At 45.2% G+C, this 18,755-nt stretch overlaps 1 protein-coding gene across 3 annotated transcripts in view; it reads left to right on the forward strand.

The window, feature by feature from the left end:
• The window catches only part of SCAI (suppressor of cancer cell invasion), a 37,973-nt gene extending 19,592 nt beyond the window's left edge, over positions 1-18,381 (forward strand). For all 3 annotated transcript variants that reach the window (XM_063410228.1, XM_063410229.1, XM_063410230.1), the window contains 11 exons: positions 433-531; positions 1,159-1,311; positions 2,143-2,244; positions 2,809-2,910; positions 3,514-3,592; positions 5,653-5,752; positions 6,217-6,298; positions 10,676-10,748; positions 11,296-11,469; positions 11,550-11,650; positions 12,730-18,381. In XM_063410228.1, the coding sequence (XP_063266298.1) occupies positions 433-531; positions 1,159-1,311; positions 2,143-2,244; positions 2,809-2,910; positions 3,514-3,592; positions 5,653-5,752; positions 6,217-6,298; positions 10,676-10,748; positions 11,296-11,469; positions 11,550-11,650; positions 12,730-12,879 (1,215 nt within the window). In that variant the 3' untranslated portion in view covers positions 12,880-18,381. The remainder of the gene's footprint in view (positions 1-432; positions 532-1,158; positions 1,312-2,142; positions 2,245-2,808; positions 2,911-3,513; positions 3,593-5,652; positions 5,753-6,216; positions 6,299-10,675; positions 10,749-11,295; positions 11,470-11,549; positions 11,651-12,729) is intronic.
• The last annotated feature ends 374 nt before the right edge of the window (positions 18,382-18,755 follow it).

Genomic DNA, 18,755 nt, shown 5'->3' on the forward strand with positions numbered 1-18,755 from the left:
TGTGTCACAGCTCCCTTGAACTGCAGGCTTAGCTTAGCACAGCTAAACCAGCCACACCATCCCCTTTCTCAAGGTATTTAAAGTTACTTGCAAGCTGAAATTTGAGTCCTTGGTATCCATAGCTTATGGTAATAACCAGTGACATAGCTGTGAGTGGGATAATTATACTTAACTCCAGATATTCTTTGCATTTGGACCTACGTAAAAGACAATTTGCATTGCCAGAACTCGGTGTAACATTGGCATTCCGTGTGCTGAAAGAGCGCGTTTTGGCTGGCATGTTAGTCAGGAGTGTGCTGCATATGTTCTCGAGGAATTTATTTATTTATTATTCTTAAAGGCCAGCACAGCTAACCAAGTATAAAGTCACTGACTGCCTGTTAAAGTCTGGTTTAGGACTGACTGTATCTGTCTCTGAACTGTTTACTTCAGGAGCTGTCAGACGAAATTGAAGACTACACGCATCGTTTCAATACTGAAGATCAGGTGGAGTGGAACCTGGTTCTTCAGGAAGTGGCAGCATTTATTGAGGTGAGAATACCATTCCCTGCAGTTGTTTCAGAGTTTTCTGTCTTGTTGATGGAAGTGTTCCTGTGTCACCACGTGAGGGAGGCAAGTGTGCCAGTGCAGGGCAGTATGGCTGTCCCATGAATCACTGACACGCATTCACAGGAATATTTAAATATTGCCAGAATGGGTTGGCAGCATTATAATTCACTCTTCTCCTTTGCTATGAATTTCTACACAGGGAAGGCAAGCTAAAATAGGCAAACTAAAATTATTACTAATGTAGGACCAAATATTTGGTTTGTTTTGCGTGAATTTGTAAGGTTGCTGATGACATTTGACTCCTCAGGTATAGCGAAGCTGAAACAGGGTCCATATCATTGGAGGCAGCAGGCTTTTCTCTTTGCTGTACCTTCATGTACCTGTCCCATGTATTTCTTGCAGTCCCTAAGAACTTTGCTTTTCCAGGTGGAAAGGCTTTACCCTGTAGCCTGCATACAAATATATAAATACATGTATGGAAAAGTAATTTGAAAAATCTGCCTCATTTGTGAAATGGTTATTGTAAGTGCCGAGACCTGTGGACTTCTTTCTGACTGCAAATCTGTATGCTTTCCTGAATTCTTGATTTATTCTGGTTGCTTTTTTTAGGCAGACCCTGTCATGGTTTTAAATGATGACAACACCATTGTAATCACCTCCAACAGGCTTTCTGAGACGGGAGCTCCATTGCTGGAGCAGGGGATGATAGTGGGACAACTTGCTCTTGCAGATGCACTCATTATTGGGAACTGCAACAACCAGGTAAAGGAAATTCTGGACACCTGGGTTTGCATCTTTGGAGTCCCCCCCAGTAGAGGTCCCTTCTGATCATACAACAGAGATTCCAGCAGAGGAGAACATTGAAATATTTTTATTGTGATGGTTGCAGTGATAGCAAGAGGAAGAGGGTTCTCAGAAATAAGAGCTAAAAATGCAATGTTAGATATTAGACCTGTGGTACTGACCTCTTATTGTTTATACTCAACTTGTCAGTTAAGTAGATACAATTGATTTTCATATACTGGATTATTTGTAACAACGTGTAAGCATGGGACACCTCTAAGATACATCTAGAAAAAGCTTGGCTTGAGCTTTTGTATGACTCACTCTGACTTGTTGCAACTTCAGTGGCAACAGGAAGAGGTTTTCAGAAGACATTCTAGGTACTGTTTTTAGATGATAATGATAGTGAAGTTGTACAGATTTCATGACTCCTCTCTGAGCTTTTTTCAGATAAGCAAGGGAGTTGTAATTAGACTACTCTGCATCTGTCTTTGTCAGATTTTGTCTGAATTCACAGTACATAGCCATTTCAGCACCTGATTTGTGCACATCCCAGAGAAGCCTGTGATTTGGAAGCAGGGGTCTGCAGTGCAGTGACTTGGCCTGGTAGATCAGTAGCAGATAGACTTTGTCTTCTGTGAGCTCTTCTAGAAGTCATTCAGAGCTCTTTAGAGATTTAAAGATGACGCTGAGAGATCCATGAGAGAGAATGGTCTCTCTGGTGTGCAGTGGAGTCTCTTAGCTGGATAATTCCAGAGAAATTCTGTTTAGTGTGTATCTGGCAGAATAAACTGTGTGACTCTCTTTCAGGTCAAGTTCAGTGAGTTAACAATTGACATGTTCCGAATGCTGCAAGCCCTGGAACGGGAACCCATGAACTTGGCATCACAAATGAACAAACCTGGAATGCAGGTGAGTTCCACTTCAGTAACAAACCTGGCAACACATCCTAACTGGGTTTTTTGTTTGATTGATTGGTTTTAAGTAGTGTACTCCTTCAGTATTGTCTCTGTGCTGAGCAGGTTAGTAAAGAAGGTGTGACTTTCACCAGAAATTAGTGAAGAGTACCTCAAACCCCTGGAGTCATCAGATTACTAGGTCATCTGAAAGTTAAATGTCCCCTTCAGAGAAAGCATCAAGTGTTCTATCTGAGGCAAAAAGAAAATATGAAGATTTTTAATTTATTTAATTGAGATGAAGTGTGAATTTTGTCACTCATTTCTTGGATGATACTTGAGAGAGTAAGAAAGCTTTAGTTCACAAGTTTCAGTGAGGGATAATATAAAGTTCTGGTTTGAATACTGTACATCTTGGCAACTGTGTAGTAGGAAATGCAGAATGGCAGACCATTTGTGTGGGTAGTGTGTTGGGGATGAGCATTCTAATAAACAGAAATTTAGAGGGTTATGGAACTGCTTTGATAATATCTGGCTGCTGGGGTTTTTTGAGTAGTATTTTGTTTCTTTCTTTTAACAGGAGTCAACAGAGAAACCAGCCAGGCGGGAGAACCCTCATAAATACCTACTTTATAAACCAACTTTTAGCCAGCTGTATACATTTTTAGCAGCATCATTTAAGGTTTGTGAAATTTATTTGTAATAAAAAAAAAATCCCGACTGTTTGTGAGACTAAATGAAATGTGGATCTCCACCGATCTGGAGAATAGAAAAATCTTAAGAGTATTTTTCACTTCATAGCATGCCAAGCACAAACCAAAATCAGGGAAGTGCATCAAGGAGATTGAGCTCTGTTTAGCTACTGAATCTCCAGTCCTGTATCCTGTTTGAACTGTAAACAAAGTTTCCTTTGTGAATAGTTTGGGAGTTGGGGTCTGCATGGATCTTGGCAGCATTGGCTTCCATACATTGAAGAGCCTAAGATCTGGCTAGGTAGTAAAAGATTCTGTGAGGAAGCAGATGCTTTCTCAGTGCTGCTTGGAGCCCTGATATCAGCCTAGAGGTTTGTGTGGGGAAAAGTCACAGACATTTCATCAGGTGACACTTTTGGTCTGCTGGAAGGGGTGTATGTGGTGGGACAGGGCAAATGCATGGACCAAGAGCAGAGTGGAGGGGAGCCAAAAGCAGGAGTAGCACAATTATAAGGACAATGTGTGATGATTTAGTATTAAAATAAACTTGTACCTTTCTTCCCTTGCCCCTGGCCCCCTTGTTTGTGTTCCAGGAGCTGCCTGCCAACAGCGTGCTGCTGATTTACCTGTCTGCCACGGGCGTGTTCCCATCAGGTCGTTCGGATAGTGAAGGTACAATAAAGGAATGCTCCCTGTCATGAACAGGGCTTGAATTCTCTTTATGCTCCAGGACAAGTGACCAAGAAAGATGTCACAAAGCTTCTTTTAAAAGACAACATAATTCGATTCTCCTGTCTACTTTAGTAAGATAGCCCTTATTTTCCACAAACAATAATTAAATCTTTGTGTTTTAATTAGTGTGCATTAACCTGAGAACTTTTCAAAGGACACATCCAGTTTTTGATGCATCTGAAGTATTAAAAGCCTCCCAATTTTGCAGACCACAGGGCTCAGTTGATGCATCAGCACAAAGTTCATAAAATGGCTCAGTGGCACTCTGTGATTCTTTCCAATGCCCGGCACCAGGAGAACGTTTGGCCAGGACATGGGTGGTGGAAGGACTCAAGCAGCTGCAGGGACTGGTCTATTTGCACGCTCATTAACCTGACAATTCAAGCCCTTCTCATGATTTTTGACAATTCCCCTCACCTCACCCTCCTGTTCTTTTCAATCTAGTAGAATATTTGGATGCAGCTGCAATGTAAAAGCTGAAAACTGGTTGGCTGAAGTAAACACGGTCCAAAGATCTGTTTATATAATTCAAGAAAAAAAAACCAAACATTTTTAACATCCTAAATATTGTAAAAACCTCATCTGTTTGAGACTTGCATTCCTTTATAAGATGCATGCTTTGTCCTCCCCAGTGCATGATGTATAGAGCTCTCAAAATGTTAAAAGAAAAAAAAAATCCCTGTCAGCTTTGGATGGTGGCAGTGATTTTTTAAAATGCTTTTAACATTTTACTTCTTGCTGCAGCTTGGTGGTAGGTCCTAACAGAAGTGTGTTCTCTGAAGCTTGTGGTATGTCCCCCTCTCTGCATGTGTTGTTTCAGCTTAAGACATTGTGGCAGAGATACCCAGGCTCAGTCACCTGAGGAGCTGCACAGCCAGGGTGCAGCTTTCACTCAATGAATCCATCACAACTGCGTTCTTTTAATAAGGCGGCGTGGTCTGCACACAGTTCTGCCTTATTAAAAGGGAGAGCAGCTGCCAGTTGCACTGTGCATTGCCTGCAAGCCGTGTGTTTGCCAGACCATGTGAGGTGTTTGTAACAGTGCTAAATTAATGTTTGTTCTGTTCCTGATTTTGTATCCCCAAAGCTTCCCTTAAATGGAAAGGCGCCTTGTATCCAAACCTGAAAAAATTGCATTTGGTGGCCAAATGTGGGTCAGCCAAGTCTGCAAATGTATGACAGAATGAGGAAACCCTAATAATTTATTTTAATAAAGTTAGTGACATTTCATACCCATACCAATGGCAGAAATACTTCTTGGTATCTTGTAGGATTTGATTTTTTTATAGCCATTGCTTTCGTCTTTGCTCTCCATCAGACATTCAGGGGGTAGCTCAGTTTTGCAAATTTAGCAGAATATTCAGCTTACAGTGGGAACACAGGTCCAGGGTGTGTGCATGTGAAACTTGTGAATTCTGACTTTGAAATCTTGAAATACAAACCTTTGGTACAGATTTGAAATCTGGTTAAAGCTGTTTCGTCCCTTTATCATTCTCTGATTTCTCTCTTCTCCCCTTTGCAGTGTTAGAACTGCAAATGACAGTAGTATTTCTAGTCTTTTTGATTTATTTAGCCTTATTTTTTGATTAAATTCTGAATCTGGAATATGCAAACTCATAGAGTAATTTTACAAAGGTATTGATTTCCTGTATCAGACATGTAATGGGTTTTAATCTATTTTCTCTATAGTGTAAGAAGAGCCAATACTTGGATCATATGCATTAATGTTTTGTTTGTAAATAGTGAATAATTAAATTAGCAGTTATGAAGTTGCATTCCTTGCTTCTATTTGATAGATGCTGAAATTTCTAAAAAAGCAAAAAAGGAATATGCAGTTAGTGAAGTCTCCACATTCCTCTCTCCCCTCCTTACAACTGCAGTAGTGCAGATTCCCTCAGTTTTCTGGGGTTTGTTGTTGCTTCCTCCCTTTCATGTAATCACTAACTGTCTGTCAGGGGTGAGGTGCCCCTGCTGATTTTAGCTTCCTTTCCCACGTGAAGGTCCGTACGATTTCGGGGGTGTGCTGACCAACAGCAACCGGGACATCATCAACGGCGACGCCATCCACAAACGCAACCAGTCCTACAAGGAGATGCACTGGTGAGAGTCGTGGTGCACACCTGCAAATGCACAGCAGTTTGTCTTTAACAGAGAAAAATGCACCAATGCCTCTGGAGTTCAAACTCCTCAGTGCAGGACATTGTAATGGGGATTGGCTTGAACACTTAGAAGTGAATGTGCAGCTTTGAATTATTATTTAAACACTTCAACCGTACTTATGTAAGTTAACATAAGTTCTTAATTATTGCCAAACTTCAGATCAGTGGTGGATGACTTCTCAAGAAGTTAAACATCTCCTGAACTAATAAGAAGTCCCATGGCCCATATTATAGACAAATATAGACAATAATGCAGTTGCTCTCTGAGGATGAATCTGAGGCCTGGGGCATGGGAAATCTGTCTGCTTTTTATCTGGCTGTGGGCATCTGTAGGACTGAGACACTTGTGCAGTGTCAGAGCTGTGCAGCAGTTGTGGTGCTCTGAGGTGTCCCTTTCTCTTGCAGCCTTCACCCTGGAGATCTCTACCCTTTCACCAGAAAGCCCCTGTTCATCATCGTGGATTCTTCCAACAGCGTCGCCTACAAGGTGAGGCCCTTGGAGGCAGTTCCTCGTGTGGTAGGTTACAGTGCCAACCCCTAGTTAGCTTACACTTTTAACAGGCTATTTTTTTAAACTGTTTGTATTCAGTCTTTCTTTTCTTTTGAGGTTGTGCATGCTAGTCAGGATCTGACCCTATGAATAGGAACAAGAAGGAGAAGCACATGAACAGCCGCTCATTGGAAAGTAATAAATCCTCCTGGAGGGAAAAAAGGTTCAAGATTTCCAAGGTCTCTGGTGGGAGGTTTACTTTTGTTTTATACCAAAGACAAATCTCGGTGTGTGTGTGTGGGGGAGGGAGATAACTAATGTGCTTTTCTTTTTTCCAGTCATCCAACATTCAGTTGCTTTTAAGCAACAGAAAGGAGTCAAAGCATTGAGCCTGATCTTATAAAACACGGGGTGTCTGTGTCTGAAAAGTGTCTGAACCAAGGAAGTAACAAGCCTCAAATTAGCATCCAGTGTTTCTGTAGAGTGGTTTGCTTGGACATTGAGTCTCCTTCCCGGGGTGCTCTGGACTTAGAGTAGAATTGCTCCATGCCCAATCACCCCTGGGGATCTGCAGTTCGGGTAATACAGAAGCAGGCATTGCACTCGTGGTGCCCAGTTGAATCCGGAGAGCATTACACATGTTTCATTCATGACTGGGGTAATAAGAATGTGCTATATCTGGGGAAGAAGTGCCACTTCTTCTGTGTTCCTTTTTATAGCTCCATTATGTGCAGTGAGGGAACATCCACAGCTGCGTTTCAGAGGAGGAACAGGGACGTCTAGTGGCCAGAGGAACTTGTGCCTTGTTCAGTGTCCACAGGCTATGCTGTTTGTTTGAGGGCATGTGTTGGCCAAGGAGAGGTACTAAATCAGTGGTCAGTGTGATTCAGTTCTGTGTTGAGCCAGGGAGCTCCTGCCTGACAGCCAGGTAATGATCTGGCCTCTCTGTTGGGCTTTGGTTTGTTGTAGCATAATGTATCTCAGAGGGATTTTTAAACTCTGCTTTGTTTAAGTTGGCCACACTAGTTTCAGAACTAATCTGCTTTTTCTTGAATTCCCTTCCCCATTTAAATGGAGAGAAGCACAATTGGAATGATTTACTTGTCTTTCTGATAAAGTGAGCATTTGGAAGGGAGTTAATTCCTTGTGCCCTTTCCTGATGTTCATTCCATTATAACATCAGGGGGATTGGTTTTCTTTCAGGGGAAAAAAGTATGGTTTGTGTTTGGTTTTTGGTTTGGTTTTGGTTTTTGTACCACCTTCCTCTCTAATAGAATTGTTAAAAGATGTCACATGGATCAGCTCTGTAAGACAAGGGATTCCAGCTCTGGGGTTCTGTGTAAAGCTTAGGGCAAAGGACCTGTTTGGGGCAATGGATTTCCACATGTAGGTCTCGTGAGAATAATGTCAAGTGTTTACAATAGAATTTGATTTTTGTATTACATTTAAATTCGATAAAGAGTTTTCTTTAGATTTTGTGGGTACACAGTAAGCAACTCTGTAACCTCCATTGAGTTTCTTTTCCTTGTTCTGCAGTGAGCTGACAGGGGTGTAAAACCCACCAGTGTGTTCAGCACAGCTGGTGGAGAGCATCCAGCTCTGCCTGTGTGGAAGGAGCACAGAAATGTGAGCTTTGGAAGTATTTCAGGACAGGATTATAGACGTGGCTATTAGGAGCACTGACCCAGATCAGAACAGTGTGGGCAAAACTGCGAGGAACCTAAAGAGAAGTATGTTCAGCATTTCAGAAGTGACATTCACCTTCCCCATCTCTTGCCTCTGAACACAGGCAGAGGTGTGAGGGGACTGGTTTAGGTGTCTTGTGCTGTTTTCCACTGAAGGTTCATGGCAGAGCTCTCAAGGTCAGTGTTTGCAGCCCTTGTACACTCCTGCCTGTGGCTGTGCTGGGGTTCTTGTCCCCAGAGTGCCCTGACAGAGCTGTCCTGTGTCCTGTGTCCTGTGACCGTCCCCCAGTGGGCTGGGACGTGTCTGGAGGCTCAAGTGCTGGCATCAACAAAGAGGCTCTCTGCGACCCTGTGAGGAATTGAAGTCAGTACTGACTTTTTTCCACACGGCTGCTCTGATCCTTCCTGATAGCACAGGAGCTATCCTGACATTTAAATGTCACTGCCAGCAGTACCGGCAGGAACAGCAACTGCTCACACATCTTTTTCTGCAGCCCGTTCCTGCTCTCCTGCACGCATCCCTGTCCTCTCCCTCTCTCCGGAGGACTTAAATGGTGATGACTGAAAGTAAGTCCTGCCAGGAAGTGACTTGCCAGTTTGTCAAATCAGCAGCACTTGAACAGCTTCCTCCCCTGTATATTTAGCTGAAAGTGGAAGATAACTGCAAATCGAGCATATCTACTGAAAGCCGTGAATTTTTTTTTAACACTTCCATTTAAATATAGTTGTCTGTGTGTTCTTGAAGGTTACCACTGCATATGTCGATGAAATAATATTTTTAAATCCATATCTTCCTGTAGCTGTGGTTGTCTAGGATCCTGGTAAAATGTGAGGTCTTAAAACCAAACCAAACCAAAACCTCCAGCCATTGAGAATGCAAGGCCTTTGTCAGTGATGTGGTATAAATACTTAGCTTAGCAAAGCTTGAATGTTAAGTGCTTTCTTTTGGAGATGATGGGCATTTCTTTCTTGGAATGCATTGTAAAAACCAGCAATACTTCTGTTGGAAAACTTGAACAGTGAAGTAAAAAACCAGTCAATTTTGAAATAAAACAGGGTTTATCCTTTTTGGGGTTGTCCATACACTGAGGGGTAGGCATTCCACATCCAGACCTCCTGTCAACATCTGGATTGCAGGGCAGGTTTTCCTGGCTCAGCCTCTGCTGGGACAGAGTCCAGAGTGCTCTCAGCCAGTGCCTGAGACCCACAGGTGAGCCAGGGGTGCTCTTGGCTGTTGGACTGCAGGGCTGTTCTCACTGGTGGTGTGGCTGCTTTGGTCTGTAACTGAGTGACACACAATGGAATTAATTAAACATGTCAATCTGCTCATGGTACTGAGCATACAAGTTACTGGAGAAGGTAGAACCTTGCCAGTGTGTGTACAGTTCAAAGCAGCAGTGGCTGGGGTGACTCCTGGAGTTTGAAATGTTTCTTTCACCAATTCCTGGGCTGGTGTGTTGTTACTGTCTGCAAGGGAGTTGTCTTTGTTTATTCCTTAGAGACCAAAGCTTAGTATCCAGCATTATCAGCCTTCCCTGGGCTCCTAATGAGCTAGAAGGGTTTTTAGCACTACTCAGCACTCTGTCAGAGATGGGAAATGTTTTATTTTGATTAGACTAGATTTCTGTCTCTAGTATTTAGCAGATTTAGATCAAATTAATTCTGTAAAACTAATATAAGTGAAATACTGCCTGGAAGGGAAAGTCCATTTCAATTGTGCAGAGGCCAAAAGGAATTAAAAAATTACCTTTTTGAGGATTCTACACAAGCAAATACTAGTGGTGTTGTGTGTCTTAGACTTGTAAACTGCAGTTTTAAGGACCTAATCTGCAGATGTGTGTGTGGCACTTGTATGCTCTGGAGGCAGGGCTTGAGTCTGTGCTCTGAAGGGATGCAGACACAATCACATTTTCTGTAGCTTTGCAAGCCTTCAGTTTTAAGAAAGTTGTTCTGGTGACAGCTAATGAGGTTGTGTGCATGATTTTTGGCTTTTTTTCCTTTGTGATATTTGTTTACCAGCAGACAGATACACAGTAGGACTGTTACCAGGTAAATATTGGGGAAAGTGGACAGTGGTGGTATTTCAGGTTCTGGAGAAGATGTACAAGATGTACAAGAATTGTACAATTGGACTCTTTGGTAACATTTAAGGTGCTGGTGAAAGGGGCATGAAACGAGTGTTGTAAAATGAGGCTTCGGTACAGCTGATGTTAAGGTTGTGACATACTTGCTTTAAAGGAAACTTATTTTAAAGCTTTTCTCTGGGCCCTCTTGTTTCATCAGACATAGCTCCTTCTGCTAGAAAGAAAAGGGAAAAGAAATGATTTTGAATGGGCAGTTCAGTTGGTCTTGAGGGAAGATGCTAAACCCATTTGCTTTTACTTTTATTGCATAACATGATTTTTTTATTTTCAAGTAATGTGTTACTACTGAAAGCCGTATTTCGATGAAATTAGTGCCTGCCATCAGTAGCAATGAAATGAGAGTATTGTAATTCCTTTAAAATGTAGTTGGTTATATTCCTTCTGTGCTGTGGTGTCTAAGTGAACTTGTCAGGCTCATTGCCAATGGTGAGCTGTGTGAGGGGCATTAGTGTCTTCTGTCATTAATATGATTTGTACCCTTGACTTGCTGAAATTCAAGGCAAGCAAAGTGACCATCAATACTTCAAAATTCTTATCTGTTACAGAATTTCACAAACTTATTTGGACAGCCATTGGTGTGCTTGCTTTCTCCAACAGCATATCCAAAAGCATTACAAGGTATGTGCAGTATTCCATTTCCCAACAAGCTGCAGTTGCATCCTGTATCTGTCCCAAAGAGAAGTTAGATTCCTCAGGAAAAGACATCTTTTCACTGCTGTGTAATGCCTAAACCAGGTTACCAGTCACTGAAGTAGTATGATAAAGTCTGGCTATTGTACATGGTAAATAATTTGTTCCAACGCTGATGACATTTCTGCAGATGGCTCCAACAAGAGCTGTGAGCAAAGGCTCTCCTACACAGAGGCTGGGGAAGTGGCCAGCCCAGCGTGGGCTGAGGGTGGTTATTACAGCTCTGAGCAGCTTTATTGCTCCCAGAAAGGGAGCAGGGTCATTTAAGGTGTCCTGGTGTTAATGCTCGTCTCCAGCAAGGCTTCATTGGCAGTCATTGATCAGGGCTCCACGAGAGAAGGTGTAACTAACACACAGGAGCAGCTCCTCTGTGATGGAATTTAGCGGGTGAGCGCCTTCCTTGTGTGGCAGGGACAGCGTTTCTGTTCCATGTGCCAAATGTATCCTTTGTCTATTGATTTATTTTTCCTTTTAGATCAGTCTCAGCGGGGTAGCCTCTTCACACTCTTTCTGAACAATCCGTTAATGGCATTCCTGTTTGTCTCTGGATTGTCAAGCATGCGCCGAGGGTTGTGGGAGAAGTGTCAGGATTACCTCAGAAAAATCAACCGGGACATTGCCCAGCTGCTGACCCACTCCAGATCCATAGGTACGGCCCGGCCAGGCACAGCTGAGCCTCTCAGGGGGGTTGAGCCTTTCTAAACTGAGCTTTCTTTGCCTTCTGTACAGACCAGTCCTTTCTGCAGTTTTTTGGGGATGAATTTCTTCGCTTGCTTCTCACAAGATTTATCTTCTGTTCGGCTACTATGAGGATGCACAAAATCTTCCGGGTATGCAGGGATGTCTGTGGGAGCTCCAGAGCAGGGCCTGTAGAACTGCCCTGGCTCAGGTGGGAGGGTCCAAGGGCTGAGCAGCTCTGGGTGACCTCAGAGCGGTGACTGAGGCTCACATGCTGTTCCTGCAGCTTCCACTGAGGCTGTGCCTTTGTGTCTCTCCAAAGGCACGAAGCCTTTGGCTTGCAGGAGCCTCAGTCCTGCATAACACAGCAGGCACACTCCAGTTCAATTATGTCTCTCTGGACAGCCTTGTCTGCTAGAAAAATTCCTCTTAATAACTTAAGATTATTATTTCTACACAACCAGAAAGGTATAGAACAAGAATATAAGAGGAAGTGGGGAGGAGTGGGTCATTATTTCTGGAATGTATTTATGTGAATGGGTTTTGAAAGGTCTTTGAAGTGTAAATGAATATGCCAAATAGGAAGATGATATTTTCCCTCCCTGTTGGTTAAAGCTGTGCCAGCAGAGAAGTCTGCTCTGGATCTACACCATTTTATGTGAGTGTTGGCATATAAACTGCCTGCTCCATTTTAAATACTGCAGGGGAAAATGGGACTGGAGCATTGAAAAGTGCAGTATTCAGTTGTGGCACTGCAGATGTCCAGCAGCTCTCCAAGCCTAAGTCAGCTACCTGGGCTGCTCTGACGCCAGGGATAAGAAGTAGGTCTGTGTTAGTGGGGAGAGATTTGCCCCCAGTGTCTTAGATATTTGTTTTAGGATGAGATGAATCTCCCACTGGAGATGCTTACATGTCTGTAATTTCAAGAAATGAACTCCAGCCTAGTTGGTAAGTACAGGTGAATATTTTTTTGTCTCTTTTAGTGTTGTTTTTTTTTTTTTCTGCAAAGCCCCAGTGAACATACCAGTAACTATCGGAGATGAACAGGCATTTGTATTCCCACTGTGATCATCTCTCAGTCAATGGAAAAAAACCCCTGAAAATTCTAGAATATTTTCTGTCTCTGTACCATACTGAATAGATTAGGGTGAAATCAGCCTATTGCAGTCTTCTTCCTAGAGGGTGTGAAAGAAATGAGTGTCTGATTCTCTTTGTTTTCACTGTCATCTAGCAGGAGACTCGAAATTACCCCGAATCTTATCCTCAGCTGCCAAGAGATGAAACGGTGGAGAACCCTCACCTCCAAAAGCACATTTTGGAGCTGGCTTCCATACTGGATGTTAGGAATGTTTTCCTGGAAAACACACTCGATGACTATTAAAAGAAACTGTCTTACTGCAAGGGGATTCCCTGGCCACAGATTTTGAATGGTGCAGTTTTATAATGTGAAAATCATAAAAGGAAGTACTTGATTTTATTTTTAAATTTAGGACCATTATTTTAAAAAGTAATAATAAACAGCTGTTAGTTGAGCTGTTCCATTCTGTATGGGGTCAATTTTATAAGCAGAAGTTTTCATGTCTTTTAAATGTTAAACTAAAGAATCACTAGAGGTTTATTTCTGGTCTTGTGGCTGTCAACCACATTTCCAACAGCTGATCCTAAGCATAGAGGTGTTATTGGTTACCTTTAGCCCATATTTGTGGAAATCCTTTATTTTTATACAATTTTAAGAAATTGGAAAGGAAAAAAATCAACAGAAAAAAATCAATATTTTATCCCCAAAGAGTTTGGATTTGAAATGGTAAAGATGGAACCACACAGTGCAAACCAACAATAGCAATAACACAGATTCCTTCATAACAAATATATTTTTTCAGTCTTAGGCAAGTGAGGAGACAAAACTGTGGACAATTAAGTTGCATTTGGAGCAGTGCTTTGAAGTGAATTTGTAAAGATACTTAATGCTCCCTACAAGCTTGACGCAGCAGTTTTCTGTATGAACTTTGTACTGCTGGCCAAGGACCTGGTTGGGCAGGTGGTCAACAGGTGAACAAACTGCAAACCCTGAAAGTTGGCCCCCACCTCTCACTGTCGTGTGGGGCATCCTGCCACAGGAGGAGAGGGCATTCTTCGTTTTGAGGTACTATTTAGAAATCCCAGCATTTCCAGCAGGTGTTAGCCCTCCTTTCAGCGTGTAGATGGAATGTGTGGCTCCCACAGCATGACCACTCCCTGACAGGAGCTGACAGGGTGTCCTGTCCAGTGCCCTAGCAGCCTCTCCTGTCACCCGTGTGCCCGACCCCGCTGTGCCACAGCCCCGTGCCCCAGGAGCGGTGCTGATGTTCCCCTTGCAGGTGAAACCAAGTGGGAGCTGCCATAACCCCTGGATGTTTTGCATGTCCCCCCCATGGCCCAGTCGTGCCCTGCAAGCAGGAGCAGCGAGGCGCTCCCCGGCCCAAGGGCTCAGCGTGGGTACCTGCAGGAGGACAGTGGCCTTTGGAGGAGGCTCCTGTGGCTGCTGGGAGGAGCTGGCTGGCTCATTTGGGACTGCACTGCCTGCCCTGCAGAGAGAGAGGAGCTCCTGGCAGCGCAGGGTGAGCAAGGATGAGGGAATGGAGATACTTTATCTAATGGAAAAGCCAATTGTCACTGGTCCATAGGCTGCTAGAAAAGAAGTGAGAGGACAAGTCCAACTCGTGCATTTTGTTGAACCCCAGCCATGCCTCTGTGCTTAGGTGGAAAGAGTGCAGAACTTGGTGGCTGCTGTAGTGTCACAGCAATCCTGGGTGCAGAGCATCACCCAGGGTGTGATCTGGTCAGCCAGAACAGCTTTGGTGGGTCCATTCTGCTGAGGGAGCAGAGTGGAACAGCAGGAACGGCTGCAGTGTAGCTGGGGAGTTTGCATGAAGGTTCTTTGTAGCTGGGCTGAAGCTTGCACCATCCATTCTTTATTTCCCAAATGTACAAAATCCTGTGAATGCTTGTGTTTGTCCTAAGCAGTCTTGAAGCTGGTACATTGAGACCCCCCCTTGGTGCTGCTCTTTGGACTCTGGCAGGACTTCATTTCCCGGGCTGTGGAGTCTGTTCTAACGAGTGTGTGTTCGTGTGTGTGCATGTGTGTGCTCGGCGTTTGTGTGTGTATGTACAGTACACATACATCTACTGGCTGGTGTAAATTGTAAATATGTATATATGTATAGGTACTTGTATATGTATTAAAAAGAATGAACCACTACAATGTCTAGATACAAAATTTATATATACACACATACGCCATGTTGGGTGTATTCCACAAGGTGCTGCAGATCATTTGTGGTTGTACTAAAGGTTATGGCTCTTCTTCCACTGTAATTTGCTGTTTCCAGGGACTTACCCTTGGACCTTGAAGTAACTGATAACTGATTCCAGGTACAGGAGCCTGTAGTTAGCCAGGGGAATGGGTACCCCTGTGTGTATTACAGTGATAAGATCCATGTATTTACTGTGAAGCTGATCCCTGCCTTTCTGCCTGGTAGGAGGTTCCCAGTTGTGAAAACGTGGGAATGTATGTGGAGGCTAAAGATGCAGGAAGCCTTTAATGCAGCAGCCAGAGGCAGGTTATCTTTGCCCTGCCTGCTGTTCCTCTACCAGCAGTGTTCAGCTTGCATGGAAAAAGGGAATTGAGTTTTCCCCAGCTCACTACCTTCCAACCAAATGCTTTTGCTTTGCTTTAGCTTTTGCTTTGATGAAGCTATTCTTATTTTGTTTACATCTCCGTGGAAAAGAAAAAAGTATGCTGTTTCCAAGCATAGGATTGATGATGATGATGATTCCAGTTGTGTGGGCTGGTGAACCTCTGGGACATTGCTTGTCAACTGGCTGGGAAAGCTTTGGTGGTCCCCACCTTCGTTTAGCCAGGCTGATGTGACCTGAGAGGCTTCTATCATTTGCAGCCCTTCAAGGAAGTTCTGTTTGCTTTTTGCCAAGGCAGATTTCATCAGAGAAGAATGCACTTTTTAAAACACAAAATGCCCTGAAGAACCTGGAATGTAGGAGGAGAATATAGGCCTTGAAAATTAGTTCAGAAGTTGAATTTAGCAGCAATGACTATCCAAGTCAAAAATTAATTCTTGAGGTTCCTAATTCTCCTCTTACCTGCTGATCTGTGTTAGAAGGTCCAGGGCTGGGATGTTCAAAGATAAAGATTTCACTCCTGTTGTGTTGGGAGGAGTATGGAATCATACTGTGGAAGCAGAGGGTTCATACCCTCTGTTTGCTCTAGCTGTAGCTAGGATGAGTGTCTGGTCTTGGATTTTGAGCCAGCCCCTTCTTTCCCACCCAAAGAACTGCATTCAAGATGAAAATGTTGATATTTTCCCCTCCAAGTAAAAGCTTGTCTTGTTTGAGCTAAGTCATTCTAAACTTGTGCTACTGTGTGCTCTGTGCTATGGTCGTAGGTACCTCTCGGTGTATGCTTGTGTGTACTGAAGAAAATCTGGTTTCTGTATCTCGCAGTCCTCAGTGTGGAAGCGAAGCAAAGACTGAACCATTTTTAAGTGAGAAGAGAACAAATCCTTTTCTTCTCAGGCCTGATGCCTTCCCTCTTGTCTCGCTCTCCCTTTCTCCATGTATCTTTATTGCTTATATTAGCGGAGAAGACTTGCCAGCACCAGGCAATGCCAAATTAAAGGGGTAAATTCTGCATGTAATACATTGAGAGGACAAGGTGAACTGGACCAGCTGTGTCCTTACAGGACTGCTCCTGCCTGGCTCCCTACTCCCTGCATGTGGTGTGCTCAGATGAATCCTGCTCCCACAGTAGTTTGTGCTCCTGCTCAGACTGGCTTGGAACATCTCGCCAAAGTTACTGCTGTTGCCTTTTCCCCCCCTTTGACTTCTCAAAGTAACAGTGATAGGGCAATGCAGGGTTATGAGTCTTTAATGCTCTGGTTTTTAATTCCTCTTGGGATGTGATGTGTCATTTTGCTTTGTGCACCAGCTACATGGAGCACTAACTTCCATGAGCTGTGCAAACAGGACTTGCTCCCTGGAGTGCATTCTTGAGAAGTTTCAGGACCTTTCTTTGAGTAGTTCATCAAAATGTCTGTCAAGCCATAACTGACTAAAGCCGTCAAGACTGTTCCCCAGGGAGATGTGCAGAGATGTCTTTAAAGGATCATAGGGAATAGATGGGGGCCACAGGAAATTTGGCTTCAATCAATCATCTTCAAAAGCTACAGTTTGAGTAGCTCTGGTCAGGCTTGTCCCCTAAGGATGGGATGGAAGTGCTGTTCCACAGCCCATCCCTGGCATGAGTTAGGAAGCACCTCCCTGCCTCACCACCTCCCGTGTCCTGTAACCATGCTGTGCTGCAAGTCTGCTCCTCCCAAAGCTAAAAATCTTGGAATCTGTCTCAACAGCTGTTTTGTCTTGAGGGTTTTGTGTAAAAGCTTTACGTGTGTTCAATTCCTCGCCAACTGTCCAAGTGCAGCTCGGTGGTGCAGCAGCAGCCGAGCTCACTCAGTCTTGGTGGTGTTGGTAGCTGGTCTGTGGTGGCTGTGGCTGCTCCTGGGGCTGAGGGAGCTCTGTTCTCTGAACAAGGGAGAAAATTTAATACTGAGAGCTTGAAACTGCTCTGTGCACCTTGTAAGGTCAGACTGGACACAGCAGCCAGAGCAAAGCTTTCCAGAGCAGATTATACACTCCTGAAGGGCCTCTCTTGTATTTGTAACACCAGACTTTTAGAGCAATACTGTGACCAAATGTATTCAGGTGCTTTGAAGATCCATAGAGATCTGCTCAATGGAGCAGAGGACACATCTAACTGCTTTAGATTTAGCAGTGACAGTCTGCCACTTCTTGTTTTCCTGTCCTAAACAATTACTATGCCAAGACTGAGGAGAGTTAGTTCAGGATTTCTGAATCTGACATTTTTTGGGGTTAAAGACTGTCTCTGAATTCTGCCCAGATGCACGCATAGATGTTCTGATCCTGATTTCATTCCCGTTGTGAGCAGACCCCAGCACAGCTTGCTGGCCTGCAGGAGCCCCAGAGCAGAATAGTCCCAGCAGCTGCCCCTTCCAGAATAAACCCTGCTGGGAGGATCTGCCCCCTTGCCTTCACAGGTCGCTTTCGGCACGTGTTTGTTATTCTGCCATTGAACTGCTTTGTTGGGAGCAGGATTCTGCCTCATGCAGGCTGAAAAGCACAAGTTGGGTCTGGCCCGGGCAAGGCCCAGCGAGAGGGATGAGGGGAGCGTTCGGGAGCGTTTGGGAATGCAGAGGGACCGTGCCTCGGGCAGCCCGGCCGCAGAGGGACAGGGAGCCTTTTGCCTCTCCGAGAATCAAATTATTTATTACCAAAAGTAATTTTATAGTGAATTGGTTTAAAGTTATTTTACAGCTGTGTGCCTGTATATCGTATTTTGGTAAAAACGGATATTTTCCTTAAAATATATAGAGATATATAAATAAACTTTTTTTGGAGCAAATGGACTTTTTTGCAAGGGATCTGTAATCGCCAAAGCAGTGTGATGCCAGAAGCGGCTCAGCCGTTGTTGGGGAAGAAGCGTGTTTGTGTTTGTGCTGGACACTGCGGGGAGAAGCGAAAGCCGCGATGGAACCGGGCCCTGCCGCTGTCCCCGCCGGAGCGACACACCCGCGCCGGGCGGGTCCACAGACCGAGCGCCAGCCCCGCGTCCTGCTCGTCACCGCCTTTCCAGCCTTTCCAGAGACTTTGGAGCAGATTTCCGTTCGCTTTTGTCCCCGCCGCGCCGGGGCCGCTCCCGCCCGGTGTTCGCGGTTGTGCCGTGTCCGAGCCGTTCGCTGTCCCTGTCCCGGCCGCCGCCGCCCCGGCCCCGCCGGCGGATTGTGCTGTCAATAAACTGTGGTAAACGCTCGTAGCGAGGCGCCTGGTCCGCTCCGGGGCGGGACAGCGGGAGGGAGGAGCGGGAACGGGAGCGGGGCTGGGAGAGGAGCGGGAGGGACGGGGCTGAGTGAGGGGCCCGGGGGGCGGAGCGGGGCCCCGGGGGGCGGAGCGGGGCCCCGGGGGGCGGAGCGGGGCCCCGGGGGGCGGAGCGGGGCCCCGGGGGGCGGAGCGGGGCCCCGGGGGGCGGAGCGGGGGCCCGGGGGGCGGAGCGGGGGCCCGGGGGGCGGAGCGGGGGCCCGGGGGGCGGAGCGGGGCCCCGGGGGGCGGAGCGGGGCCCCGGGGGGCGGAGCGGGGGCCCGGGGGGCGGAGCGGGGGCCCGGGGGGCGGAGCGGGGGCCCGGGGGGCGGA

Source organism: Prinia subflava, chromosome 12 (genome assembly GCF_021018805.1).
Source record: "Prinia subflava isolate CZ2003 ecotype Zambia chromosome 12, Cam_Psub_1.2, whole genome shotgun sequence".
Taxonomy (NCBI): Eukaryota; Metazoa; Chordata; class Aves; order Passeriformes; family Cisticolidae; genus Prinia; species Prinia subflava.